The sequence below is a fragment of the Myiozetetes cayanensis genome, unplaced genomic scaffold (genome assembly GCF_022539395.1).
Source record: "Myiozetetes cayanensis isolate MyiCay16 unplaced genomic scaffold, myiCay2020 scf40, whole genome shotgun sequence".
In the NCBI taxonomy this organism is placed as follows: Eukaryota; Metazoa; Chordata; class Aves; order Passeriformes; family Tyrannidae; genus Myiozetetes; species Myiozetetes cayanensis.
In genome coordinates this window covers 729,354-757,264 of record NW_026087632.1, presented here as the reverse complement: position 1 = coordinate 757,264, position 27,911 = coordinate 729,354, and the positions used below count along the sequence as shown (strand labels likewise).

Genomic DNA, 27,911 nt, shown 5'->3' with positions numbered 1-27,911 from the left:
GAGGCCCACGGACACGGGTGATCAGTGTCCCTTGTCCTCAGGGGCCAGTCCCTTACCTGTGCAGTGGGACTGCGAGTTGCTGGTGATTATCTGGGTAATGAGAATGCTGGAGAACAGCAGTGCTGGCTCACCTGCAAAATCCTTCTGTAGAATCCTTCAGCAGCTCAGTGCAGCACTAACACGCTGTTCTGGCAGGTAACAGGGGAGGGGTTTGCTGCTGTTTGAGGTGTATCAGGTGTCCCTGTTTTAAGCCATTTCTTAGCACTTGACTTTGTGAACAGTGTGACAGACCAGTGCACTGCTTCCTAGCAGCCCAACCTGCTTATTTTGGTTTGCTGAAAGCCTCTTATGTTTCTGGAATGCTAAGATTAATTATAGATACTTTATAACTAATTGTATGCTGCATCAGTCTGGGTTTTATGGCTCTACTCAGTCTTGTAAGATTTTACTATATGCTTTTTGTATGAAACCCCTCTCCTAACGTTGGAAGCATATGGCCTGGTGCAGAGAACACTGCATGGTGCCTCTGCACTCCTTTAAATGCTGTCTGAAAACAGTGGGGCTTGAATTTGAGCAACATGTAACCCTGCCATTAAATCACAGCACACATGAACCAAGAAGCAGAGTTCAGCTGTACCTTGATTCTCAGTTTTGGTGTTTCCAGACATTTATGTACCTCTGATGTTGTGAAATAAGTGAAACATCGTGGTTGGAACTAAGGCATTTGCCCCAGGAGCATCGGGAGGCTCTGGGGAACACTGAAAATCCTCTCCTCAGTGTATTTTTTTTTGGCCACTTCTTTCAGCAAATGCCTAATATTTCATGTTCACTCACGATCCTGCGCCCTGCATGCTGCCTGTTGTGGCATCCTTGTATCAGACTGTACAGTTATAGATTTATATACATTTATAGCACTGGTTCTTCAGTAATTCTCTTTTTTTTTAACAACTAGGGCAAACCTCCTTACGCTGCTTCAGCAGAAGAAGTAGCCAAAGAACTTAAGTCAAAATCCGAGGAATCTAAATCCTCACTTGTGTCTTCAGATGGATCCCTGGCTGAAAATGGAGTTGTGACTGAGGAAAAACCAGCTTCCCAGATGAATGGGAACACAGGAGACATCAGGGCTTCCAATCAGTCTGAAAGTGCCTTGAGTAATGACTCTAAAATGTGCAATACGAATCCTCACTTAAATGCACTAAATGCAGACAGTGTTTGCCATAAAGATGATGCTCTTGAGGCCACTGTCTTAAAAAAAGAAGAGTAAACTTATTTTTTATAGAGGGTGAAGGATGTTGGGAAGGGTCAGGATTAGGAATATCTGGAAAGAAAGAGAGCCTACAGTTACGTACATTTTTTCCTTTCCGTAAGAGAAAAATGAGGACTTTGGAAATTCGGATCCCTCTTTGATGTCAGAGATTTAAACAACACATTTTTTTAGTTTTAACCAGTTGTAGTCAAAATGCTACAATAAAACAAAAACAAAAAAAAAAAAAAGAGAATGAAGAGCATTTGACTCCCGCACTTAAAATGAAGTATACATAAAGTTTAAACTGGTTATGACAAAAGCTTGTAGTTTTGTTTTTTGAAATATAAAGAAAACAAATTTTGGCAGTCTTTAAGTATATATAGCTTAAAACTATAATTTTTAGTACTTGGCACCATATGTATGCCATTATATTTGATTTTGCATTACTGTGTCACAATAAAGCTTTCTTTAAGGCTTTGATTTCATGATTATGGGGGGAAAAAGGCACAACCACAGTTTTTTCTTTCTGAAATCTCATCACCGTTGCCGTGGTTCTTTTGTGTTTAAAAAATGTGCAAAACTCTCGAAACTACCAATTCTCAGTAACACTTGCAGTTCTGCTGAGTTCAATAGACATCATACATATACGTTACGAGCGAGTTAAACGGAGATAAACTTGAAATCATAGAAGATGCAAACGACCTTTCAAAACAAACACAATGTGTTGGGAAACTTTTTGTGACTAATACCATGCATCCGTGATCAATGAACTATGTGGTTTTGAATCAGACGTAGACCATTAGTACTACTATTTGAGCTAAACTTCTGCATGGTTCATGATTTTTAAAGTGTGTAGTTAATATTATGCATGTTATTGTCCTCTTTCTTCCATTCTTACAAGTACTGTGCCCATTTGCAAAACAAAAAAAGCTAATAATCAGTAATAGTCCTATAAAAGATGTTAACTATGTTTAGTCATTGACTGATCTTGCTCTAACCTTAAAATTTTGTGATTATTGACCTCTGTTGCATTTATTCTAAAACTTTAAAAAAAAAAATTATCTAGCCGTTTTGAATATCAACGTTACCCTGGTGTACTCATTGCTGTATGCATTATTGTTCTCTGTTGCTGTTTTATGCCTTCATATTAGCAAATATGAAATTCTGTGAAAAACAAAAAAAAAAAACGCTTTGATCTTCAAAAAAAAAAAAGTACCCCCCTTCTGTAGCAGGAAACAAATGGCTTGTTCTTGAGAACTTTCCCATCAAGAATTTAGTATAAGCAAATATACCTGTATCATTTTGATGTTTTTGTTAGTGTTTCCAAACTTAATGTACTTCAAAATCAGAATCATTTCTTTATATTCGTTTTCATATAATTCTCCTGATGCTCTTCATCACACATTAGTGATCAGAAATGAGGTGTAATTCCCCATTCCCTGCCCGCCAGAGCTAAGTAGGTATCTTAATGTAAGTTGAAGGGAGTTCTGCCCCAACTCATGGATTGTGCAAGAATGAACTACTGTTGGGTTTGGCTGGTTGTAGATGGATTGTGGTGTGGTGTCTTTGAAGGCTATTGAATGCAACTTACAGTGCTTAATAAAAATCTTTATTCTTTTAGTATAAAATACTGTATGCCTTTTTTGTCAAGTATTTTTTTAATTAACATGTAAATAAAAGTTTTTCCTACGCCCAAGTCAAGTGGTTGAGTTGGCAGGCTCCGTGGTGCCTTCCCAGAAGGCGGAGGAGGGAAGCATGGCCTTTGGTGTCTTCCCTGGAAGTGTCCAAGGCCAGGTTGGATGGGACTTGGAGCAGCCTGGGATAGTGGAAGGTGTCCCTGCCCACGGCAGGGGGTGGGACTGGATGATCTTGAACCCTTCCAACCCAAACCATTCTGTGATTTCCCTGCTGCTGGGGGACACTGCACTGGTCAGAGTCGAGTTCTGGCCTTGCTGGTGTGTGCAGCTCCTTCAGATGTCCCCTTTAAATGTCAGGTGGTCGATGAGTTGCAAATAGGACAGAAGTAATGGAGGCAGTTGTTGAAAGAAGAGAAAGATCAGCCCCAGGTGCTTGCAGAGCTTGATACACAAGGTGGTGGGCAATGCCTGTGCCAGCTCTGCAGAGCTGGGAACTCTGGAACAGGGGTTTGTTCTACATCACGGATCCACCTGACAGAACGTGAGGAGCTGCGTATTTACACCCTGGTGCATGTTGGAATACCCATCAACAAACCCAAGGGTGCATGGGAAGGTCCCTGGTGTGCCCGTGCCAGTCCCCTCGGTGTCACTGTGCCAGCAGCGTTTTCCACAGGCAGCCGAGGTGTGACGAGCTGTCCACCACAGTGTGACCAGGATTAGGGTGTGAGGGTCCAGCAGATGAACAATTTCATGGCCCCAGTGCCAGGTGCTGCATTTACTTTTTCCAGAAATCCTGCTGAAGAAGTTTGGCTCGTGTGGTGTGTGTGTCCCTGACCTGGAGGCCGGGTTTTCCGTGTGCCCCATTTAAAGCCCTGCCATTGCCCTGGAGGGACTGAGGCCACACTGGGGTGGGAGGAGGAGCCTTCGGCTGTCGGGAGGTGCTGGTGGAAGCAGCAGCGGAGGATCCCTCAGGTACCTGTTTCCTGGCTGGGAGCATCGTGGTCAGACCCAGGGACAGCACCAGACGTGTTTTTGCTGCCTGCAGTGGGTCAGCATTGGGGGATTGGGGTGGGGTGGTGGGTGCACGGGGACTGAGCAGGGATGGATGTGCTGGGAGAGCCCAGTGATGCTCTCTGAATCTGCCCCCTCGGGGACAAGGACAGGGCTGCCTGCCTGCTGTCCTGAGCTGCTTCCTGTAGGAGAGAGGCGTTTTGCGTTCATTGAGTCCTCTCCCAAAGAGCTAGACTGACCCTGCGATCAATGATCCTGTGGAATGATCAGGGAATGCTGCCTGGGCTTGGTCCTGAAGAACACATTTTACACCTGAGTTTATGAATAGGATAGAAAAGAAGAGAATTATAGGATAGGATAGGGTAGGATAGGATAGGATAGGATAGGATAGGATAGGATAGGATATAGGATAGGATAGGATGGGTTAGGATAGGATAGCATAGGATATTTCAGTTGGAAAGGTCCCACAAGGATCATTAGGTCCAACTGCTGGAGCCCTTCAGGGCAGACCAAAAATTAAAGCACATTATTAAGGGCATTGTTCAAATGCCCTTGAACACTGACAGTTTAGGGCACCGACCACCCCTCCAGGAAGCCTGTTCCAGGGTCTGACCGCCCTCGCGGGACGGAGCGCTCCCTGTGTGACCAATATCTCCTTATGCAGCTCCCAGACAAGAGTTAAACCGGCAGAATCCGCCGTTTGGGCGGGACCTGTGGCCGCTGCCCGTGCCGTGCCAGCGGCGGCAGCATCCGGGCTCTCGCTGGCTGCGCTCGCTAATTGTTTGTGTTAACGAGCGGCGACCATCGGCGTGTGCCGGAGCACCGGGCAGGGGCTGAGCCTGGGACAGTGGAAGGGCGATCGCAGCGGGGGCGATTCGGGGCTCGGGGGGGCGCAGAGCCGGCGGCCCAGCCCGGGTGTTGTTCCCAGCTCTCTCCCGTGTGACGGGCGGAGGGGGCGGAGGGTGAAGGGCCCCCCCATGTCATTTCCCTTCCCTCCTGCCGGGCAGGGCCGAGCGGGGCCGAGCGGGGCCGCGATGGGGCCGCGCTGTCGCTGCCTCGCTGCGTCACGGGCAGGGCCCTCGGCCCGGCAGAGCCGCGCGGTGTTCCCGGTCCCTGCCAAAACCCCTCGGAGCGGTGAGTCCCCCGGGGCTGTGGGGAGCCCTGCAGGAGGCAGGGCCGCGGGGCCCCGTTCTCACAGCTGGACAGCTCTGGTGACACCCGGGATGCAGCCGGGATGGAGCCCCAGCGCCTGGTCCCTGCGAGGAGGGGGAACGGGACCGCCCAGCCATCGCTCCTGCGCTGTCGCTCCTGTGCCGTGGGATGAGTGAGGCCGGGACACGTCCTTCAGTGCTGTCAGCGCCCCAAAGCACCGTTATCCAGCCCCACAATTCCCCAGCCCCACAGTTCCCCAGCCCCACGGCAGGTGGCAGCTCCCTCGGTGGTGACAGTCCGTGTAATCCTTGGGATTGCACCCAAAGCCTGCCAAGTGAACCGAGTCCGGTCAGGTACGACCACACCGGGGGGGCAGGGGCGGCTCCCACCCCGTGGGATGAAGAGGGATGTGGAGTGGGACAGTGCAGAATCCCAGAAGATAAGGGGCTAATGCGTGTGCCTCAAACACTGATAGCTGTGGAGCCAACCAAGGACTGTTGGGAATAACCAAGGATTGTTGGTCCTAATACACCACAGGAAAGAACAAGATGTGGCTGGAGAAGGGGCCGTGTGGAGGTAGGGCAGCACTTTTTGTGGGCAAACATCCTTGTTCTAGTTCCTGGAGATAAGCACAACACAGCACAGCGCGAGCACAGGAGCGAGGCCGAGAAGTGGGCATGGACTGCAGGGGATCAAAACCACCTGAGACCCTCAAAGCCCTCCGACCCATTTCCAGAAAGGTCTGAAATAATGGACTGCGAGGGATGGGATGGGAGCAGAGGGCTGGCTGGCAGGATTCTGACTGCTGAAGGAGGGTGGCACTGGAACCAGGTGTCTCCTGGGGGTGCCAGCCCAGAGGCACAACACTCACAGGTGCCTGGAGCCTTTCAGAATGGTCAAGGGCAGACACTTTGCTGTGGGGCTGGAGGGGCGGATCACCCCAGGTTCCCAACTGCCCTTCCAGGTGCTGCATTGAGGTGGTGCCCCGGGGTGAAGCCTCAGTGGGTTCACCCTCAGCAGTGGGGTCTGCTGTTCGTGTCAGACCACACAGCACCTCCTGGGTAAGGTCCCAGGAGAGTGTCCCCGGGTGCCACCCCTGGCAAAGCTCCTCCCTGCCCACGCCCCTTGGCTTCGGGTCTCTGTCAGAGCTGCGCTCACCTGTGCTACTTTACTCTGGTTTCTGGTTCCTAGCAGCTCTCAGCAAATCAAAAGAGAAAAGTTCTAAACACTTGGAAGCTCTCCTTTACCTGGGAAACTCCTGGCTGCTTTGGCTTTGGGAAAAACAAACATCCGGAGCGAGGGATGCACCCTGATCCCTCATGGAACTCTGTGGGGAGAGGAGGAACAAGTGGGGATCCACCTGAGGCAGCAATGGGCTCATGTGCATCTCCCTCCTTCCCGGAGTTTTGGAGCAGGGAACGCTCGTGGCCCAGCACAGGGACACCGTGTGAGGGGGTGACAGGGGCAGCTCCTGCCTGCAACCAGCTCAGGGTAAAAAATAAAACACTGGGTCCAATGCAAGTGATGAATCGTCATGGATGGGCAGAGCCCTGGCAGCTGAGCCAGCAAACATGTTCCTGGAGCTGCGGAGTGACCCCGGAGGAGCCACGGGTTCCCCCCAGAATGTGCCTTTTTCCCCCAAAATATGCCAACCAAGTCCTGATTCCTGGAGATCCAAATGGAATCTCTTCCAATAGTTTTTCTACTTGCTGCATCTTGCCCTTGTACCCAGTGATGATCCTGGTCCCACTTTGGCAGCGACGCGCAGCCCAGCCGAGGAAAAACCGGGAGAGGTGGGGTCAGTACAGCACATCCTGATAAATATGATCAGATTTCCCCTTCTTTCTGCCTTTGGATTCTTCTTGCCTGCAGTGCTGCCAGCAGGGTCGGCTCTGGGATTAACTCTTCGTTGGGGTGGCTCTACTCAGGCCAGCGGTGCTGGGGGTTCAGGAGTGGTTTAGGGGTCTCAGGGATGGTTTAGGGGGCTCAGGCATGGTTTAAGGGGCTCAGGCATGGTTTAGGGGGCTCAGGTGTGGTTGGGGAGGCTCAGGTGTGGTTGGGGAGGCTCAGGTGTGGTTGGAGGCTCAGCTGCCATGTGCAGCAGGACCAGGGCTGTCACTGCTGCTGCCCCTGGCAGGTGGGTGTGCAAAGGTCTCACCCTCTGCCTGGGGAACCCGCAGTCCCTCTGTGCTCAGCACCCTTGCTGTGCTGGGGGTATGATCCCCACTGCTCTGGATCTCCAGCAGCCCAGGGGGTCCACAGGGCTCCCCCACCACAGCCCTGCACAGTGAAGGCACTGTGGGTTGGACAGGGCTGTGAACAACCTGGTCTAGTGGAAGGTGCCTCTGCTCATGGCAGGAGGGTGGAATGGGATTGTCTGTAAGGTCCCTCCCAATGCAAAACATGCTGTGATAAGATGGTCCTGTGACCCACAGGTCACAGTGGTGCCACTGACTCACTCATCACTGCCATGATGTGCACTGGGACAGATCCCAGCCCAGCCACCCTGGGTGAGCAGTCCCCAGTGTGGTGGCCATGGTGACCACAGTGGCCGTGTCCTGAGCAGGGCTGTGCCGGGCTGCTGGCACCCAGCTCTGCCCCATCTCCCCCAGCCTGTCCTCTGCTCCCTGCTGACCCTCCCTCTCCTGCCTTGTTTTGCTCTTCTGCATGAGGATCCAGTCCCCTTTCACTCCTCTGAGTGCAGCAGGGAGGAGGGTGGAGGTTTTGCTTGTTCCCTGCCCCAGTCCAGGGGCACTGGGCACTCCTGTGTCTGTTTCATTTTTATTTTATTTCAGTTATTCCCCTGAAGGTCACATCTAGTGAGAACTGCACACAAGACATGGACAATGTCACTGAGGCTGCCCTGCTGCTGCTGCTACCATGGGCAGGCTCCTGCCCTCCCCTCCTGCCTCTACCTGGGCCCCCAAGTAAATGGAATAAAAGCAAGGAAAATAAGTAAAATAAAGTCAATAACACAAAATAAATATCTGAAAAATTAAGATCTCATAAAAGAGACTCATAAGTTTTATTGACAGCTGGCAGGAAGGTTCGAAGTTTGGATTTTTGCCAACGTACCTTGTGCAGGTTCTAGTGACTGACAACAAACACACAATTTAGTGTCAGTGTGACACCAAAGCCCTTTGCAGTGACTCATGGCTCACCCATGACTGCAGGGGGACACGCTAACACTGGAATTCCAGGGGGTGCTTTGGAATACAGCTGTTTGCATGGACATGCTCATGGGACTGAGGAAAGGTGGGGAGGGTATAATTCTTCACAGCTCGTATGGGCTGGGTGAGCAAAGCCCATGAACAGCTGGGAGAGGGAGGTGAGCACAGGACATGGCGTGGAGGAGCTGCTGTGTTCACAAGCGCTTCAGGGAATAGTCGTGGAATCATTTTAGTTGGAAGAGGCCTCCAAGATCATTGATCCAGCTGATTGACTCCATGCTCCATAACATGAAAACACGGGTTTCGGGAAGGGAGGGCAGCCCTTCAGGCTGCAGTGCAGGTGTTTGGGGTGTGCAGAGAATGCAGAGAGCCCAGAATCCTCGTGGCTGTCCTGTAGCCATCCCAGCCTCCAGGGGCTCATTTAAACCCCGAGCTGAGCGGTGCTGGGAGATGTCCTTGGCACGAGGAGCAGTGTAAAGGTGTGTGCAGCTCTGGGATGGCTCCTGAGCTGTTCTACTCCATCCCACCTTACTCCCAGGACGTGCTCTTCTACTTCCTGGCTGAAGCTGTGAACCATTAAAACCACGACAGATCCATTTAAGTGTAGAGTTTTACAGGCTTTTAGGGGGCAGGTCCTTTTGTGGTGCATCGTGATGAAGGAAGCAGGTCCCTTGGTGTATCTTGAGACACTCAAACCCACAGAGTCACAATTTGGGACGTGGGCCTGTGGCCTCCCACTATGTCACTGCACTTGGGGATGTGTCAGAGGCCACCTGTGGTGGGGCTGTGTCACCCACACACAGCCCTGTGTGTGACAGTCCTTCCTGTGCGTGTACACACACAGTGGGCAAGGGGAACCATCCAGGCAGCCCCTTTTCAGCAGGGCTGTCTGTACCAACCCAAAGTGGGGTCTGTCTGTGCCAACAACAGCCACCTCGCTGTAGAAAAACTCAAATTTGAATTTTTTTGGCTCTTTGAATTTCCCTTGTCTCCCACAGGTGACTCTGAGGATTTTTGCAGACTGATGAAAAAAGGCTGTGAAATATCCATTTTCTTTTTTGCTCTAAGACAAATAGAAGTTTCCCCCTGACACCCCCAAATGTAAAGGATTCAAGATGCTGAATTCATCATAATGAAATTAAAATCCCACCTTAGCTGGGAGACCCATTGCGAGCACTCTGTAGGAAGTTCTCACTCCTCAGGGAAAGGTGTCAGTGGCTTTTGCAACACTTTGGGGACACAGGTCCTCCCCAAAACCCCACAATCTGGTCATTTAACCTCTGTCAGAGCCTTGGTTGGCGTGGTGGAGCAGCCTCAGCTCAGACTCCACAGCTCCCCTTTCACCTTTGCTGTGGGAGGGGGCCGGTGGAGATGTGCAGGGTTGGGGTACACAGTCAGTCAGTGCCTCAGCATCCCCTCACAGCACATATTCTGCTGGGATCCGGTTCCTGGTGGGAACAAGGTGTTCATTACCACCCTTTTGGTGTCACGGCAGGGAAAGGGCTCTGCGAGCGGAGGTGGTGACTTTAGAGGCAGAAATCACACAGTCACAGAATCACAGGGTGCTTTGGGCCGGAGGCGACCTTAAAGACCATCTCCTCCAGACGCCCAGTAAACCCCCCAGGTGGTTAAACCCCCACTAATTTGATTTCAGTGAATAGAAAGAAGCTCATTCTTTCGTGTTTTTTTTTTTTGATGCGAACCATCCCCGGTGCATATCTGTGTGCCCCCACCCGCACACCCGCTCCGGGCGTTGTTCCTGCGGGTCGCACCGCACTTACGGCCGCTTCCCCAGGGCTTCCTGGTGCTTGGGGCAGACCGGGAGCCCCCCGCTCCCCGCGGGCACCCCCCGAGCGCCCCGAGCGGGGTCCCCCCGTCCCCGCACCCCCGAGCGCCCCCGCCGCGGGTCCCCCCGCACCGCCCCGCAGGCCCCGCGGCGGGGCGGGCGGGGGCGCTCGGGCTGGGCAGCTCCCTCCCGGCAGGCGGGGGTTAACACAAACACGCGCGTTCCGCCGAGCCCCCGCCGCGCCCCGGCCCCGACCGGGGAGCCCCCGCTCGGCTCCGCTCCGCCCGGCCCGGCCCCGCTCGGCCCCGCTCCCTCCGGGCTGACGCAAGGCCGGGCCCGCCGGGGAGGCCGCGCCGGGCTGTCACCAGGGGGCACCGCCGCGATCGCCGAGCACCGGGAATCACCATCCTGGAGGGACAACAACAACAACAACAACAGAGAGCCCCGGCCCGCGGCGCCGGCGGGCGGCGGGACCCGGCCATGGCCCCCGGCTCCGGGCAGCGCTTCCCCGTCCTCCGGCACCGCTCGCCTGCCCCTCTGGAGCCCTAAATCCACCACCGCGGTTTTTTTTTTAGCGTTATTTTTTTTATTATTTTTTTTATTCTTTCGGTTTTCCCCCCTCTCTCCCCTCCTTCCCCCGCGTCCCCCTCGCGCCCCGGCCCCGCCGTGCCCGCACTCGCCGCGCTCCGCTCGGCCGGGCGGGCGGGCGCCGTGAGCGGAGCGGATCGGCGCGAACATGGCGACGGTGCCCGTCTATTGCATCTGCCGGCTGCCCTACGACGTGACCCGCTTCATGATCGAGTGCGACGCCTGCAAGGACTGGTTCCACGGCAGGTAACGCACCGCGCCCGCACCCCGGCCCCCCGGCCCCGCCGCCCCCGGTGCTCCCGCCGCCGCCGCCGCCGCGCTCCCTCCCGCAGGCCTTCCCGGCGCGGGGAAGGAGGAGCCGGCGCTGCCCCGGCGCCGCTCCGCGCTGCCCGCGCGCTGGTTTTGTGTGTTTTGTGGGGTCCGGGGCCGCGTTCCCCGCACAAAGCTGCTCCCCCCGCGCTGACACCGAAGCCCCCCGGGGGCGGCGGGGGCCATTGTGCGCACCCGGGGAGGGGGACGGGGCCGCCCCGCGTCCCTCCCGCAGCCGGGCCCGGGGCGGGGGACGCGGGGCTCGGCCGCGCTGTCAGCGGGCTCGGCCCCGGCTGCCTCGGCCTCCCGCCCGGGCAGGGCTCGGGCGCCCCGGCCCCCCGCGGGTGTTCCCCGGTGACAGGGCGGCCATGGCCGGGGCGGGCCGGGGGCTGCGGGAGCGCCCGCCCTGGAGCCGCTCGGCGCGGGAGGCGGCCGGGGAGACCCCGCTGGCTCAGCGCCCACCCCGCGCCCGGGCGGCTCCCCGGGACCCCTGCGCCGGCCCGGCCCGGGCTGGGCCTGCCCGGCGGGGCCGCGGGCAGGGAGCGGCGGGGGGCCCGGGCGGGGCGGGGGACTCGGCTTTTCGGCTCGTTTCTCCCAAAGCGCCTCCCGGCGCGCAGACAATGGGCGGCCGCGGCGGAGTTGGGGCGGGCGGCGGAACTTCGGCGGTGCCTGGTGCGGTGGGGTCGGCGGGAGGCGGCGGCTCGGGGGGGACCGAGAGAGCCGCAGCAGCCCCCGGGTCGCCCGGGCGGCCGGTGCCGGGGAAGGGGGGCGGCAGGTGGAGGGGGGTAGGCGCAGGGGCAGCCCCCCCGGCAGGAGCCCTCGCTCCCTCCGGGTGTGACGGAGGAGGAGGATGGAGTGTCAGCGGCTTCGCGGCGATTCCCCGGGAGCGATAAAAGTGTAAAAAGTGCAGTTAAAAACCAGGTAAATCACCTGGACGAGCGCTTTGTACGCCAGGGGTTCATTCGGGTTAGGGTGCCTGTCTTCGGTCGGAACCAGCGCCCAGCGTCTCCTCCGAGCAGCGGGCGGGGGAGGCGAGAGGCGCTGCCCGTGCGGCTCTGGGATGCTCGGGCGGGCCCTGAGGCACCCGCGCATCTCCCGCGCGCGGAGAAAAAACTGTTCGGAGAAACTTTACCGTGGCATTAGGAATGATGTTCTGCCATCTATTCAAAAGGCTGCGTAGAAACAGGAAGGAAAACACAGAAATAGCCAGTCCTAGTGCCAGTGCTGGCAGAAGGGTGCTCTGCACGTGTGGTGCGGGACAGGAGGCTTTGAAGGACGTGCGCTGGCCCGTGCCAGTGAGGACTCGGGCACAGATGACGAGGTGAGGCTGGAGAGAAGCCTCAAGCATGTGTACTTGAAACTCAGAAAGTTTAAGAACGTGAAAAAAAAATCGAGATTTTCAAGCACAGGGATGACAGAGTGGATTCCTGAAGAGGTAAACGGCAAAAGGAGTTGAGCTGCCTGCACACGGTGGTGAATTTTGATTGAAACGGGTGGAAAGAGATTACTTGTAACTGATCAAGCAAGTGATCCTTTTGTGGGCAGCTCAGGGTCAATGGCACAAGGAAAGGTGTTCGTTTTGTGGCATAAAGAGGCAGGATTGATTTGTAGAACTGTGGGGGGGACAGGGGGTTTGCACCCCTTTTCCTTAGCTCACAGTAGTGTCCAGAGGTTGATTTTAAAGAAAGGAAACTGAAGAGGAGTTCACTCCTCACCGTGTCAAAACCTGAGATAATTTTATTGAGAGGTTCATGGAATATGTAGTAGCAAACAGTTTATCTATGGTCCTGTTTGTTTTTCTTGGTATTATGCAAACAAATAAATAGTCAACAAAGGAAATAAAAATCAGGGTTTAGTTGTATAAAATTGCCTCTCTCCTGGACATTCAAAACACTCTTGGTGTTACTGTTTATATGGAAATGCAACAAAAATAAAATACAATGTTATATAGCACTGCAAGCAAAAATACAGTGTTATATAGGTGCTACCTCCAGAAATGAGCGAGTGTGCCAAGCTGCGTAATGTTCAGGAGGTTTGCCCAGGGTTTTAATCATTTAATCATACTTATGTCTCTTGTTATTATGATGTACAGTGTGCATTTCAGAAAAAAAGGGTGACAATTCTGGCTTGGTTTTGTAGAAGTGGGTCAGGTGTTTTCATGTTTCCCTTCTGATGGGAGTTCCCAAATATTTAAAGAAATGTTTTTTGTGGGTTTAGCCCCACAGCAGTCACAGTCTCCCTCGTATCTGAGGCTGGGTAACCTCTCTGTGGCCACTTTGGCGGTTCTGATGGCAAGTTGATATTTTCAAATTATCAGAAGTGTGTTAGGTTTGTGTACTGCAGTTTAGAAGCTGGAGACAGGGTGGTGGAACCCTCACCACGTGTGGGATGAGCGCTCTCCAGACCACCACTAGGTGCGTGGTAGTTTGCTGACAGGACACTGGCTAAAATTTGGGAATCGCTGCTCCATGTCATTTCCCAAAATCTGTGCCACAGGGATGGATTCGGGCTTCTCTGGGGGTTTTAGGTGTCACCAGTGGTCTTTATTGTCTTTTCCAGGAGTTTTTCTCTTGTGAATTGGTGTTAGATCTTTCTGCAGAAAGCGCTGCTTAATCCTGAGGAATGTCAGGGTGGCCCCTCCCCACTGGCTCCAACCTCCTGTGTGACAGGGAGGGTGACACCTTGGAGTGGTCACTATGCTGGCCTGGCCACTGCCATCACTGAGGTGTTAGGCCTGCACGTGGTGACTGAATTGATAGGGACACCTGACAGGTTTCTTGTGATGGAAATTAGGTGTCTGTGTTGTTTTGTGTGCCAGCAGCCTGTGGCGACCTGTCTGGGGTGGTGTTGCTGATGTTTCAGTGAGTGCTGTGCCTTCCTCTGAAAGATTTTGGGCCCCTCTGTTGTGAGCCTGACATCAGAGACCTGTGGACACTTCTGTGCTGAGCCACAGAGCTGCTGGTGTGTTCACAGGACACCGGTTGTGACTCCTCATGAGACTGAGGTCGGATCATTCCTGTGCTCTCTGTTTGCCTGAGCTGCTCCAGACAAGCAGCTTCCAGCTGTCAGGAAAGGGTGAAGGTGATCTTAGAGTCAAGTGACAATAACACTCAAGTGGGCATGGGGCTGTTTGACTTCTCTTTTTGTGCAGATCATGTGTTGTTTTATGTGGCTGTTTGGGCTCAGCTGCCTCAGCGCTCTGCCCTGAACAGCCCACCCGTGGTGCTCCTGGTTTCCTGGCCACTCCAGCTCCTGTGCAGGGTCCTCACCCTCTTGGATCCCATCCCAGGGAGGAGCCCTGGTGCGTTCCACCTGTTAGCCAGCACCAGGCAGCAGTGACACCAGGGTGTGGGGAGTGCTTGGGGTGGGGCTCTTTGGACTTTGGAGAAGGCCAGGAAAGGAGGAGGAGGAGGAGGGAGTGGCCTTGATGTATGAAGAAGCTGAGACTCAGCAAGTGCCCAGGGACACTCTGCCATCTCCAGGGTGGGCCTGGCTGGACAAAGGGCTTGGTGCTGGCCATGCCACGGGAGAGCCCCTGTGGGCACAGATGATGTGGGACAAGGTGGTTCATCCCCTTGGTGGAACAGCCTGTTCATCTGTGTGAGGTGAGGAGCTCTGCCTTCTCCTCAGCTTCCAGGTGACACTGCTGGCTGGCTGTGACCAGTGGCACTGTGTGTGGGGTGGGAGCCCCCTCAGGGACATCCTCTGCTCCCCCCACACCTTCCCAGCAGCTGGGAGTGGCAGGGGTGGGGCTGCTGACAAGTTGCCGAGGGCTGGAAGAAGTTGTGCATGATGACAGAACCTCACATCCAAGGAGATGCGAGTCCTTTCTTAGGAGTTTGTTCCACTAGAAATCTGTACGGGGTTACTCGTTACAGCTGTAGGTGAGGGGAGGTAAATTATTCATTTTCTTGGCAGTGTTTTGTTACCTGTTCTTATAACACACACCTGGTGCTGTAGGCTGGGGTTGTTCTTGCTAAATGAAATAACAAGTATTTTCGTATTTTTTATGTTATCCCATGTGTATGTAAACTTTGAGCCTTCTTGCCCCAGGCCTAGCAGAGTCAGTAACTTAAGGAAAAGGTTTAGTTACCTAAAAGCAGCTCATGCAGTTGTCAGAGTAGCCTAAAATGATGATTTGGGTTACTCAGGATGCCCCAGTGCACAGAGTTAAGGAAAGCACAGTGTGCTACTCTGCAAAGTTAACCCTGTGGGGGGAGATTTTGTGTTCTTCATGGAATGTTCAGTGTTGTTCCTTTCAAAAACAGGTCTGGTTTTGCATGGCACCATCTAGTTCCTCTTTTTTACCCAGTTTTACGGTTATCACTAGTTGTAGGCAAATTTGGAAACTTGGGTAAAAATTGAAGATGAAGATAATCCTAAAACTACAGCGTTGTTTGCCTTGGTATTATCACAGCAGAGGGAGTCCCTGAGGTTAATTGTGCTGTGCACAGAATGATTTCCTTTTGTGTGCCGAGTTCAGACAGGACCAAGGTGTGTAGGTTTTTCAAATAACTAAAAATTTCAGATTACTTCAAGTTTTCCTGAAGAGTTAGTCAGCATGACAGCCTCAGTCACCCTGGGAACCTGACCACAGCAGCTATCATGAATAAGCCATGCTAATGCCTATAGCAGAATGATTTCTCTCGTCCTCTGTTCCCAGCAAAAAAAAAAAAAAAAAAAAAAAAAAATCAAGCCAGGTTGTTTAGAAATTACTTTGCAGCATGGTAATTATTATGGATAAAGTATCTGCATGGACACTTTTGTGGGCGTTGGTTGCCTTAGAAAGAAAACAACCCAAACAAAGAAAAACACCTACTTTTGTGTTAAAAATCTGATGTGTCAGTATGGAATGTGAAGAAGATTGGACCTTAAAACTGCTTAAACCCTTCTTGTTTTCAGGTTGAAATTGCTGTCACTTTGACTTTCCTTTCAGTACCACAGTATTATTTATTCTGTTGGAAGCTGACCAGAGAACTTAAGAAGCTTTTTTTCATTTCAAATCCATTTTATATCTCTAGTTAAATTCTTTTTAAATGTCCAGGGCTGCACAGAGATAGGAACGTGTGGCACACTTGTCCCAGTACTGATGGTGGGTTTGTTGACTTGTAACTGTTGCCCCACCCTTGGAAGTGTTCAAGGACGGGGCTTGGAGCAACCTGGTCTAGTGGGAAGTGTCCCTGCCTATGGCCCATGGGGTTGGAAATAGATGGTCTTTAAGGTCCCTTCCAACCCAAACCATGCTGGGATTCTGTAATCACACAGTGATGACCAACACCACCTTCCAGAGCACCACAGGTCTGGCTGGATGCTGCAGCGAGTCGGTTGTGTGTGTTGCCACGTTGTCAGTGCTGTGTTCTTGGTCCTTTGGCATGGCTGAATAAACTTCTTGTCTTACCATTTCCCCTCCATTTGTGCTCTGAGGAAGAGCCTGGGGTTCAGGATGGAAAATGAGGCAGAGTTTTTAACATACCACTAAAGCTTTCAGCTGATCTCAGAGAACCTCTCAGATTGTTGCAGTATCAATCACAGCTGCAGAAATAATTTGAAAGTATTTGTTAGAAGTAGATCCTCCTCAATTTGTGTATCAGGTTTCCAAAGACAAAGTTTTATCCTAGAATTATGGAATCACAGGATGGTTTGGTTTTGGAAGGGACCTTAAAACTCACCTTGTTCCATCCCCAGCCATGGGCAGGGGCACCTTCCACTAGGCCAGGTTGCTCCAAGCCTGGTCCAACCTAGCCTTGAGTTTATTTGTGGTTTTATCTTGCAGAGAAAATACACTGGGAGGTTGAAAACCTGCTTCTGGTGTGAATTAAAAGGGTTGAATTCTTACTCAAAAAACCAAATTTGCACAGAAACTGGTGTTCACCCTTAACATTCCCATGGTGGTATCGTAATGCTGAACAATAGCAAAGGCTCCCTGTTCAGCCTCTCATGCCAGAAGGGCTTCAGCTTCCCATTTCTGAGCCTTCTCTCCTCTTCTGCACCACTGCCTGGGTTGTGGGTGGGTTTCAGTGGGTGCCTGGGCAACGTCTTGGCCTACAAAGCTGGCTCTGAAGGAGAGCAGGTGCCTCTCCTTTGATCTGTTCTTTGCCATGGAACTGAGCATCACCACTGGACACCTCCAGGCTCACAGTGCCTGAGTTTCTTGGGTTTAATCTTGACTGTTAGAAGAGCCTGAGGTTTCAGTTTGAAAAAGCAGCCAACTGCCATGGAGTCTGGTTGTGAGAAGAACTGATGACTCTAGTTTATGCAAAGAGGAATTTAGCTACCATGAGTGCTTAGCTGGCCTGGCCATGGAGGTTTTGGTGTGTCAGCTCAGAAATCATGGCATTATTCTGCTAATTCAAGGATGCTTTAGAAAATCCAAGTCTAAGTAATACCAGGAGTGGACAGTAATGTGGGAAACTGTGGCCTACATGACCATTGTCTGGTCCTCTGGTACCTGAGAGCAAGTAGAGATCACAGAAAGTTCTTGTATATAGCAATTCTTTTAATTTCAGAGGGTTTTACCCAGATTTCACCTCTGAAAACGTTATGAATGTTAAGCACAATTCATATTTCATTAAAAAAAAAAAAAAAGGAAAAAGAAAAAGGGTGTGGATTATTGAGTGCTCTGAGCCTTTGTCTTCACTGTGTTGAGTCCTTCAGGCACTTGGGTACCTACTGAGTTGAGCAGTAGCAGAATGGCAGCAACCTGACCGGGTGCTGCCTCTTAATCAGAAAAGTTAAAGCCATGTCACAACAAAGAAATGAGTTCTGCAAGCAGAAAGCAGAAGGGGACTTTTTCCTTAGTGCTGAATAGCCCTACAGTCAAGGAGATGGGTTAAGATGTCTTGAAAAAAAGTTATCAAAGCAGTGTAATTACTATATAGGAAGAAACTGGGGAGAGAAAAAGTGTTACAGAATCGCTCTAAGGCTTTCTAAAACTTTAATCCCACCATCTTTAATATTCCCTTAATATATTTTCTTCTTTCTGACCAATATACATTTTGTAGTAGCAGTAAAATGTATCTACACCAAAAACTCAGTGTGTTTTCCTAGCCCAGACAGCTCTCTCCTGTATGGCAGCCTGTGGGTTTACAACTCTCAAAGCACTTCATCAAAACATGGTTTGTGACATTAAAACTATCTTATGAAGGGTGCTCTGTAGTGGTGCTGGAGGCTTTTTTGTGGTACAGGTGAGCTAATGCTGGGAGATCACCTGGGTTTTTCAGTGACCATGTTATGTATCTTATCAGTGGCTGATAACGCTGTAACGTGGGTGTACACTAGCAAATCTTACACTGGCTGACTGATATGAATAGTAATTTCTTTTTGGAGTTTTATCTGAAAACAATGAGCCTGTGCACAGTCTATTTTAGGGCTCTATGCACATCTATTTTTGGATGTTACCTGGCTGTTTGTTGCATCCAAATACCTCCTGTGTACAATATATTGGCAATAACAAGGTGTTTAGCAATTCTCAGCAGGTCTCTCGTGGATGTTTTCCTTGGGGGGGTTGTCCCCCACTCCACGTGATGACTGAGTAGCTCAAACCCCTCAGAAGAGCATTTTCTGAGGGGCAGTGGTGTCCCAGGGGCCGTGGTCTCTGGTAGTGGGGTGTGATCAGGCTGCAACATCTCGAGGCAAATGGCCTCAAGTTGTGCCAGGGGAGGTTTAGATTGGATATTAAGGAAAATATCTTCACCAAAAGGCATGTCCAGCACTGGCACAGGCTGCCCAGGGCAGAGGTGGAGTCCACATCCATGGTGGGGTTTAAAAGACGTGTAGATGTGGCACCTGGAGACACGGGTCAGTTGTGGGGAGTGGTTGGACTTGATGATCTTAAGAGTCTTTTCCAACCTGAAGGATTCCATGATTCTGTGATCTCCTGCTTTGCTCTGGTGCTTGGTGTTCTCCAGCGCTGGGATCCCAGCCTGGGGTGCATCCAGGGTGCCGAGGGATGATTTTCTTCTGGTCATGGAGAGTGCAAACCCCTCCTTGTTGCAGAGAGTTGTCAGAAGAGGCCGACAATGAGTGCAGGGTCCCAGCAACCCATGGAGGAGTTCCCCTCTTCTCTTCCTCCCAGGCACATCCCCCAAAAGTGGTGGGTGCTGCTTCTCCAGGTGAGGGCAGGGCTTAGTCCTGAACTTCCAGGCAGGGCAGGTGTGAGGACACTGAGCTTCACTGCATGTGCTTACAGATCCCCAGCTAACCAGCTACCCCTCTAATGGGATATTCAGCACTTTTTAGTGTTTTATCCATTAGTTTTAGCAAGCGGTCGAGACAAACAGAGAGTTGAGCAATAGCGTATTTTGATGGGAAAAAATAAACCAGAATTGCAGAAACAAAGATATTTTTACATTTCCTGTTTGCAGTTGTTAACCTGGTGATCTGGAACTACGTGACAGCTGCTGGAGTTACGGTGCCTTGTTGTTTTTATGGAATTGCTCGTGGATTTCATTACATTTTCCTCTTTTAGCAAAATATCTGGTACATTTACTCTCAGAAACACCATTTCTCCTGGAAGTTTTCATCTGGCAGACTGGAAGGATGTCACAAGTGAAAAGAAGACGTGAGATATTTCTACCGGGAGTCAGTAGTTGTGATTTTTTTGTTAAACCTCCATTTTTGCTGTTGACATCTCAATGGAAGGGGATGGAAATGTGAAAATTGGCTGGAACGCTGTTCCTGTGCTGTATGTGCCGTGTCCCACGTGTCAGGAGCACATGGAACAGCCAGGGATCATTGTTCAGGAGCACAGTCCCCATAGCCAGGTTCTAAGTGACGTTTAGTCCCCTTATTGAGCATCTCAGCAAAGGCTCTGGGTCGGGGCAGGAGGGGAGGGGAAAGGGCTCAGAGTGCTGTTTCTGCTTTTTGAGTGTTTGAGCAGGGAGAGCATCTCCTGGGTCACTGTGCTCTCCATTTGGGATTTCCTCTCTATTCCTGATCCTAAATCTCTTTAAACACAATTGCAGCAGTTGCTAAGGAATGTAAAATTTGAGCATATCTAGTGTGCTGTTAATTTATTTAGCTAAACTGAGCAGTTTATTGGCTGGAATTAGCTGGGAGCAGGAACCCCTGGCTCCTTGCAGGTTGCCATGAGTGCAGCATATGAACTCCTTCCTCTCCCAGAAATATTTTTTGGGGAATTAAAGAATGCTGTCATGGTGAGGAGTCCTGCTGGCCACCTGGATGAAGGGTCATTGAGCAAAGAACGGCAAACATGTAGTGCTGCTAAGTCTTTTTTTTTCCGTGGTCACTTCAGAAATCCAAGTCCCAGAAGTGTCATCAGAAGGCACGAGACCTCCAGGGTTCCCAAAGTGGGAAACAATCATGTGTGTTTCCAATCCAAGTTTCTTTTTTTATTATTTTCAGTTTCCAGATGCTGTATTATTGCATTAGTGAAGAGCCTCTTTCTCAGTCAGGTGTTGCCATCAATGCTTTGATGTGCTTTTGCTCATCAAGTCATCTTTAGTCATGAGATGATAAAATTCTTCATCTGAGTTAGGCTGAGAAAATAGCTGAACATTTCTTCTACAGCCCAAGAAGTATTCTTCATTTTCTCGTTCCATACAGAGACCTTTTAATTTTTGACCACATTTCAGTGAATGTCTTTGACGTCTCTTCCACTCCACATTCATGTTTCCCTTTTGCTCTGTCTGTATTTGCAGTAATTTATCAGACAAATGTTGGTTATCTGCATTAAACTTGTAAAGGAGCCAGTTTAAAATAACTTTACTAGTTATTTTTTAAGCAGCTTGGTTCTGAAATTGGGTTTCTACCTTTTGAATTGGCCCATGAATAAGAGCAGAAGTCCTCAGCCTTGCTTGGAGCTTGAGCAAGGAGAAAAATGTCACCAGTTCAATGAACTTGGAACTGATAGGTCAAAGTGTGAGTATTTAGGAGAAGTGAAATCACTTGATGGGGTGGGCATGTGTTGGATTTAGTCACACCAGCAGAGCTGCAACCCAGCAGCTCCCAGGGCTTGTTGGCTGTGGGAACAATCCATCCTCACTCCTGCAGGAGAGCTTGGTGTTCCTCAGCGGGGCAGAGTAGGAATCAGCCCTCCAAAGCCAACCCCGGCTGCCTGCCTTTTCCAGGAGTAAATACTGGGGTGGTTGGGGAGAATCATCCCCGTTCTCTGGTCATTCCATTGTGATGCTGAAGAGAGGGTAAAACTTGATGATAGAACTGGAAAATCTAGCAGGGATTAAGGGCGCTGTGGGAGAATCGACCCCCCAGGAGTGTGGGGGTGGGAAATATCCGAAACACTGGCTCAGTTTGTAGACCTGTGCAACTCTGTCCGTGCCCAAAGAATGAAGGGAAATAATGTATCCAACTCCCTGAGAGCCCTTTCCATCCCTTCAGGGCAGAGTGTCCTGGCATGCAGAGCACTTTCTCCTCCAGCTTTAAAAGCAGTATCAGAAATAGTAACAGTTTTTCACCCACAGCTGCCTTTCACCCTGGCACATAGCTCACAGTCCCCTGCAGTTTTAACTCCCACATCTTCCAGCAACCTTTGATCCCTGAGGACATTGCTGCATCCACTGAAACACACCCATTCCTTCCACAGCACCTGGTTGGTAGAACTCTGGAGAGTAAAGACCCTCTGGATTTAAAGTTCCTGTGTAAATTGTTCAAGGCACAGTTCTGTGTTAAACACTCAACATTTATATATAATTATAGTGAAGGGGCTCCAAGAGAACTGGAGAGGGATTTTTACAAGGGCATGGAGTGACAGGGTAAGGGGCAGTGGTTTTAAACTGCCAGAGGGCAGGGTTAGATGGGATATCAGGAAGAAATTCTCCCCTGTGAGGGTGGGGAGGCCCTGGCACAGGTTGCCCAGAGAAGCTGTGGCTGACCCATCCCTGGAAGTGTCCAAGGCCAGGCTGGATGCAGCTTGGAGTGACCTGGGCTAGTGGAAGTGTCCCTGCCCATGGCAGGGGGTTGGAATGAGATGGGCTTTAAGGTCCCTTGCAACCCAAACTATTTCATGATTCTGCATTTTCAGACATACCAGTTAAAAACACAGAGGTTCAGGCAGAGGACAGGGTGATGGGATGACAGGGTTCCATTACTGGCTTTGCCCCTCCTCTGCTTTGAAGCTTTTGTCAAATTAGTTGAACATGTTAATACTGTAGATGTAATAACCTGATGAAGAAAATTAATAGTTTATCTCTGGAAAAGGAAGAGGAATGAAAGCTGTTCTGGAAGGCCACGTCAGAAGAGGACTGGAAGGGCTGGCAGCAGTGTCATGGTCTGAGCTTGCTGGGTTTCCCCAGCTGGCCACTGGAGCTGCCTCTGTAGAATCCCCAAATTCCAGCCTCCAAAGGGGCATTTGCTCTCACAGGTACCCTCTTGGCTCCCCTTGTGCCAGGCACTGGCTGACATTGTGTGCCATGTGTGCAGCAGCAGCCTGGGCAGTCTCTGTTCCAGAGAAGCCCAGCAAACCTGTCAGGGTGTGGGGTTGGCCTCAACCGCTTGGAATCTTCAAAAATGATTTCTTTAAGGCAGAATGTGTGTCTGGAACACACAGCTCTCCTCGAGAGCCTGCCAGGTGTCTGGCAGGGCAGAGGGGTGACAATCCCCAATGGATTTTGTGAGTGTGTGTCACCACATGTAGCTCTCATTATATCTGCTATTGGAATCATAGATCTGTGTACATGTTGTGGTTTCTGGAAATCCAGGAAATGCCACGTGTTTGCTCTTCTGGAGGTTTGTTGGATTCCGTTCTGGGTTTCATTTTTTCTCAGCAAAATTCACCTGATTTTACATCCTGGGTGACTCCAGGGTTTGAATGTGCTGAGCTGTGTGTTCCTCCTGCACATTGACTGCTCGCTGTGACTGCTTCACAGGGAGTGTGGTGATATCCCTTTGGTTTGCAGCCACTGCCCCTGTTGGGTGCTGGGGGTGTTACTGAAAGTGGGTGTTCATGTTTCAGATGAATTCCTGATGTTTGCAAGCTGTGTCGAGGGGGAGCAGGTGAGGAAAGGGGTGTCCATGGAGTGACTGTGGTTGAGATCCAGAGATGCCATGAGTTAAAATACCAGTGAGGAGATGGTGAGAGGTGCAGTCCTGCACCAAGTGTGTCACTGGGCAGAGTGCTCTGCTCCCAGTTACAGACTGGGGCTGCCTTTAGCTGTACACCAGTAAAGGGTTGCCCAAGCACTGGGCTTTACTGGAGGTGCCCTGGAGTGGTCCAGGGAGGGGATGCTCCGGCCAGGGCCCACCACGGGCACTGCCCCTGCCCAGCAGCTGTTAGAGAGGGCAGGAGGGGCAGTGTGACAGAGCACACAGCCCAGAGAGAGGAGTAAAGCTGCTGCACTCCATGTGTAACTCAGCTGTGAGGTACCCACCAGGCTGCTCACCAGCTACTCAAGTCACAGATACCCTCGATGTCCCTTTTTACAATTCTGCTGGATTTTTCTATTTTAAAATTGCTGAACTGAAGTCATGGCTGAAATTCAATTACAATCCTATTTGAAAAATACCCAAAGGGCTGGAACAAGCAGGAGTTGGGGCTGTTACCTCATGCTTCCAAAGCAGAGGGCAGTAGGAAATGATCAATTCAACGTGTCGGTTGCAATCAGAATTGCTGTTGCCTGTTGTGTTCAATGACAAGCCAGGCCTTGATGTTTTGAAGTCCTTAAGCGTAAGCTTTTTCTCCTGGAGGCTTTCTGCTGGGAGGGTGGGCAGGTCTTTTTGGTTAGTTGGGCATTATTGTTTGCTTGGGGATTTTTTTATTTATTTTTTTTAATTATTTTTTTAGAATAAGCAGAACTGTTGTTTTGTGCTTTGGTACAAGGGAGTTTTTCAGATCCCAAGCACTTGCCACAAATGCTCTTCAGAATCGTTTTTTCTGCTTTTTCATGGTGTGAGAATGGTTTGAGGAAGGAAAGTGTGTGTCAAGGGGGTGTTTCTGAAGAGCACTTACCTGGAATCTCGCAGTGCGTGGGAGCACAGAGCCTGCCTGGCTGCCTGTGGTCACAGTCTGAACCTGCTGGCCGCTGTTGCCTTTTTATTATTCATTCTGAATTTTGTGTTTCTTTGTGTTCTTGGAGCTCCAAAATCCACGGCCCCCCTCCCCCCCCCCAGAGCAGAATTGATTGTTTAGCTGCAAACCATGCTGATGGGGAGGCTCAGCAGCATCAGGCATCCCAGGTCCTGCTCGTGCCCCAGGGCCTCGAGGGGACAGAAATGTCACAGAAAATGTCACAATCATCTTTTAGGGAAGGATGGAGTGTCTTGGGGAGCACAGCCTGCGTGTGCTGGAAGGGTTCACTCCTCAGGTGAGGCTTTTCCCTTTGAGGAGAGCAAGTATGAGCTCTGATTTGGAAAACAATAGTGACACTTTATGCCGTGTTTGTAAAAAGGCATGGAGAGTGTCTGGAGAAAAAGAGGAAGTTTATGATTTGCCTATAGAATCCCAGAATTGTTTGGGTTGGAAGCTCATTTTGTTTCAGCCTCCTGCCAGGGTGGGTTGATGTGCAGACATCTAAATCAGCTGGAGCAAGGAGCACTTTACATCAGCATGAACAATGTGCAATCTCCACTGCTAACTCACTGCTAGTGGCACTGGATGTTGCTGGGTGTTTTGTTTGGGTCTGTTACTGCTCCTCCACAGTTCAGAAATCATGTGTCATTAAGACATATTCAGGGGTTTCCATGGCAGTTTGGACCAAATTAGTTGCAAAAATGTGAAGTTAGTGCTTCCTAACACATGTGGAGTAACTTGAAAATAGGCTCAAAATTAGATGAGACTTTGACATGTTTAGGCTGGTTATCAGGAAAAGGTTCTTCCTCAGAGGGTGGTTGGCACTGAACAGGCTCCTCAGGGCAGTGGGCACAGCCCCAAGGCTGCCAGAGCTGCAGGAGGGTTTGGACAACGCTCTGAGGGACAGGGTGGGACCGTTGGGGTGTCTGTGCAGAGCCAGGAGTTGGACTCGATAATCCTTGTGGGTCCTTTCCAACTCAGGATATTCCATTCCATTCCATTCCATTCCATTCCATTCCATTCCATTCCATTCCATTCCATTCCATTCCATTCCATTCCATTCCATACTACAGTGTTTCCTGTTGGCACCAAATTCATGTCTGCATTATTATTCGCCGGCAGTGACATCATCTGAAACCCAAGGAAATCAGTTTTGGACAAGTTACTTTGTTACTGCTTCCATTTGATTTCAAATTTACTTTTTAAACTTTTAAATGTGTAGTGCTTTGAAACGGCACAAACCCACATAAAAGCCTTGATAAGGAGGGGGAAGAAAAACCTCATCTCAAAGGCGCCTCGTTTGTCAGAATAAGACCATAGGAGTAAACTGACCCCCTGGGGACTGAGAAGCGGGAAGCTCTTTTTCAAGAGCACTTAGAGCTTCACTGAGATACTATTTTGTTTGTCCTCCTCAGCTGGATTAAAGTTTGTGGCCTTGGTTGTTGTATTTTTAAACAGGGATGTGTTAAAGGTGTAAGCAGGGAAGTGCTGGTGGCTCCTGGCACTGGGAGCGTTGGTCTTGGCTGCTGCTGCCATCCCAGGCAGGGTGCCACGTGTTTCCCAGAAAAGAAGCTGGGAGCTTGGTTCCATTTAAGATGTCTGGTTACATCAAATTCTGATACTCACTGAGCTTACAAACTCTTCCTTCCACATGCTCAGGGGAGGTTTGAGTCCCTCAGGTGCCTTGCCCAGAACCTTGAAGACCCCTGTGTGCTTCCTGCTGTTCTTTGCTTTAGTTCACATTCCAGTTTGGGCAGGTTTACCTTATGGAATGCTGGTGTGCTGCACTGGAAGGTTGTTCACACTTCAGCCGTGTGACTCAAAGGTGTTTGGTACTGCCCTGCTTCCATTCCAGCAGCTGCCAGGCCAGAGATTCCTTCTGGCTGTTGGTCAGATCGTGGTACCCTGAACAGTTCTGTAAATCCCACCAGGTCTCCCTCAGGTCAGAATGAGCATGAGCCTCCCTTCCCTCCTTGGAAATTCCCGGTGCTGGGACCCCATCCAGTCATGGCAGTGTTTCTCACAGGAGTCAGCTCCAGTTCACCTCCGTGTCGTGAGACTGATGCTGTGTGTTGGCTGAGCCAGGCTCATCCCAAAATAGGGCTTAAAAGAACAGTTTTGTAAAACATAATGTTAATTTGGAGTGAATTCATTTTCTAGGAAAGGCCTATGACGTTCCCCAGAGCTTGTGCTGCTGCTGCAGCACCTGATGGGCTGCCAGTTATTGCAAGGCTTTGCAGATGTCTGTGGTGTCCTTGAGGAGATGCTGTTGTGAAAGCTGTAAGGAACAACCTCCCATGGCAGGTGTTGCTGTGGTGTGTGGGTTTGTGCTCTGTAATTGCTGATGAAGAGTGATAAACCCCAAACCACACAGTCCACAGCAGGAATCTGCTCAGCAGCAGAGCCTTGGGACCTGATTCAGTAAATAGAGGTTCTGTGGGAGGCAAGAGGGAGAAAAGGGGCCCCAGCATCAAACCATACTGACCTATCCATCGTTATCAACCTGTTCCATCACACAGCTTGTCAAAGGGTCCCTTTGGAGAGTGTGAGAGAGACCAGTGGTACCAGGTAGCTGATAAAGTGTGTCCAGTCAGGGTGGAATTAGCAGGTGGAGCAAGTCATTATGAGTCCATGGACATAAAGGACACCATTTCACACCAGTCCAGTGCCTGGTCTCTGGGACACCTGTGTGGTTTGTGCCTGCTGCTGCCATGGTTTTCTAAACACGCAGGTTTGCTTTGTTCCCCTGTGTCAATTATGTTATCCATCATTCCCAGACACACCTGCCATGTGCTGTGTCAAAGGTGGAGATGAAGCATCTCCACAGTGGTTGTTTTTAGCAATGGGACAGTGCTGAGCACTCTGTGGGCAGGAGGAGCCTGTACTGTCACATGGATGGGTTATCCTGGAGGTGAGAGCTGGCTGGGGAATTGCATGGCAAGGACATGCAGAGCGCAGCATGCATGTATGTGGAGATATGTAAAGCCAATTTACATCTTGAAAGAGGAATAAAATGTGATAAAGCTGTAATTAGGTCATTTGAAATTTGATGTTAATCTTTTGAAAAATGTTATTTGAAGTGCTAAAATGAAATAATGATACAAGAGCAGGTCATGCAGCTCAACAGTGGGAACAATCAAGAATGGTTTGGAGTTCTGTTAATAATTTATCATTCTTAAATTGTGTTGTTGTTGGGTTTACTATAGTAAGTTCTTCGTAAACATGACACTGAAAGTCATTCTCATTCCTTCTTCCCTCCTTGTGATACCGTCAGCTCATTTTGGAGCTTCCCTTGTGAACGTTACTGTTGGCTTAGAATGTTTGCCATGCAAAACTGAGCATGAAAAGGTAACATCAGGGTACTATCGGGATTTCTGTGTGTTTATAAATTTATATATATATATAAAGAACACATGCAAGTGGCACACAGGCAAGTGACTGAAAATGAGAGCCAACCATTGATCAGTATTTTTAGGGAGATCTGAGCATGCCCATGCAAATTACAGTGATAAGTTACCTCAGATTTAAAAAGTAAGTTATATAAATGGTTATATAAATGGATGGCGCAATTAAAGCAAGTCAAACACATGCAGTGGTCAGAGTTGTATTTATGTGTGTAAATAAATACCTACATGGATGTATAAATACACACATGTACAAGTGACTATTGCTGTACAAATTTACTGATGTTGCCTGGGCAGAGCAGTGCTTACAGCCATCAGCTGGTTTGGTTTAAGGTATTTATGCAGGCTCAGTAACTGAAACACTAAAACTTGGACTTGTGGGACCTCCCATGTAGATGTTTAACCCCAGAGGGTTGTGTGCAGTGAAATCACTGCCATTGCTGGGTATAAGTGAGCCCTCATTTGCAAGCCCACCTTTGCCAGTGTCAGTGTAGATGTGCCTATCCAGCTTGAAATCCAAACCCGTCTTGTTCCCTGTGCACAGGAAAAGCAACTCCTTTAGCAGTGAGAAAGCTCTGTTTCTTCTCCAGTTCTTGATTCAAATGTCACAGGGTCTAGAGGTTCAC

The 27,911-nt window shown here is 50.3% G+C and overlaps 2 protein-coding genes and 1 long non-coding RNA gene across 8 annotated transcripts in view; 2 read left to right on the top strand and 1 right to left on the bottom strand.

Moving 5' to 3' along the window:
• Nucleotides 1-2,874, top strand: part of FAM120A (family with sequence similarity 120A) — a 51,788-nt gene extending 48,914 nt beyond the window's left edge. For all 3 annotated transcript variants that reach the window (XM_050330234.1, XM_050330233.1, XM_050330235.1), the window contains one exon: nt 953-2,874. In XM_050330234.1, the coding sequence (XP_050186191.1) occupies nt 953-1,264 (312 nt within the window). In that variant the 3' untranslated portion in view covers nt 1,265-2,874. The remainder of the gene's footprint in view (nt 1-952) is intronic.
• LOC126647738 (uncharacterized) overlaps nt 1-27,911 on the bottom strand; it is an 853,551-nt gene that overhangs the window by 259,764 nt on the left and 565,876 nt on the right. The gene's annotated exons all lie outside the window — the stretch shown is intronic.
• PHF2 (PHD finger protein 2) overlaps nt 10,305-27,911 on the top strand; it is a 74,819-nt gene continuing 57,212 nt past the window's right edge. For both annotated transcript variants that reach the window (XM_050330239.1, XM_050330236.1), the window contains exon 1: nt 10,305-10,836. In XM_050330239.1, coding sequence (XP_050186196.1) covers nt 10,739-10,836 — 98 coding nt within the window. In that variant the 5' untranslated portion in view covers nt 10,305-10,738. The remainder of the gene's footprint in view (nt 10,837-27,911) is intronic.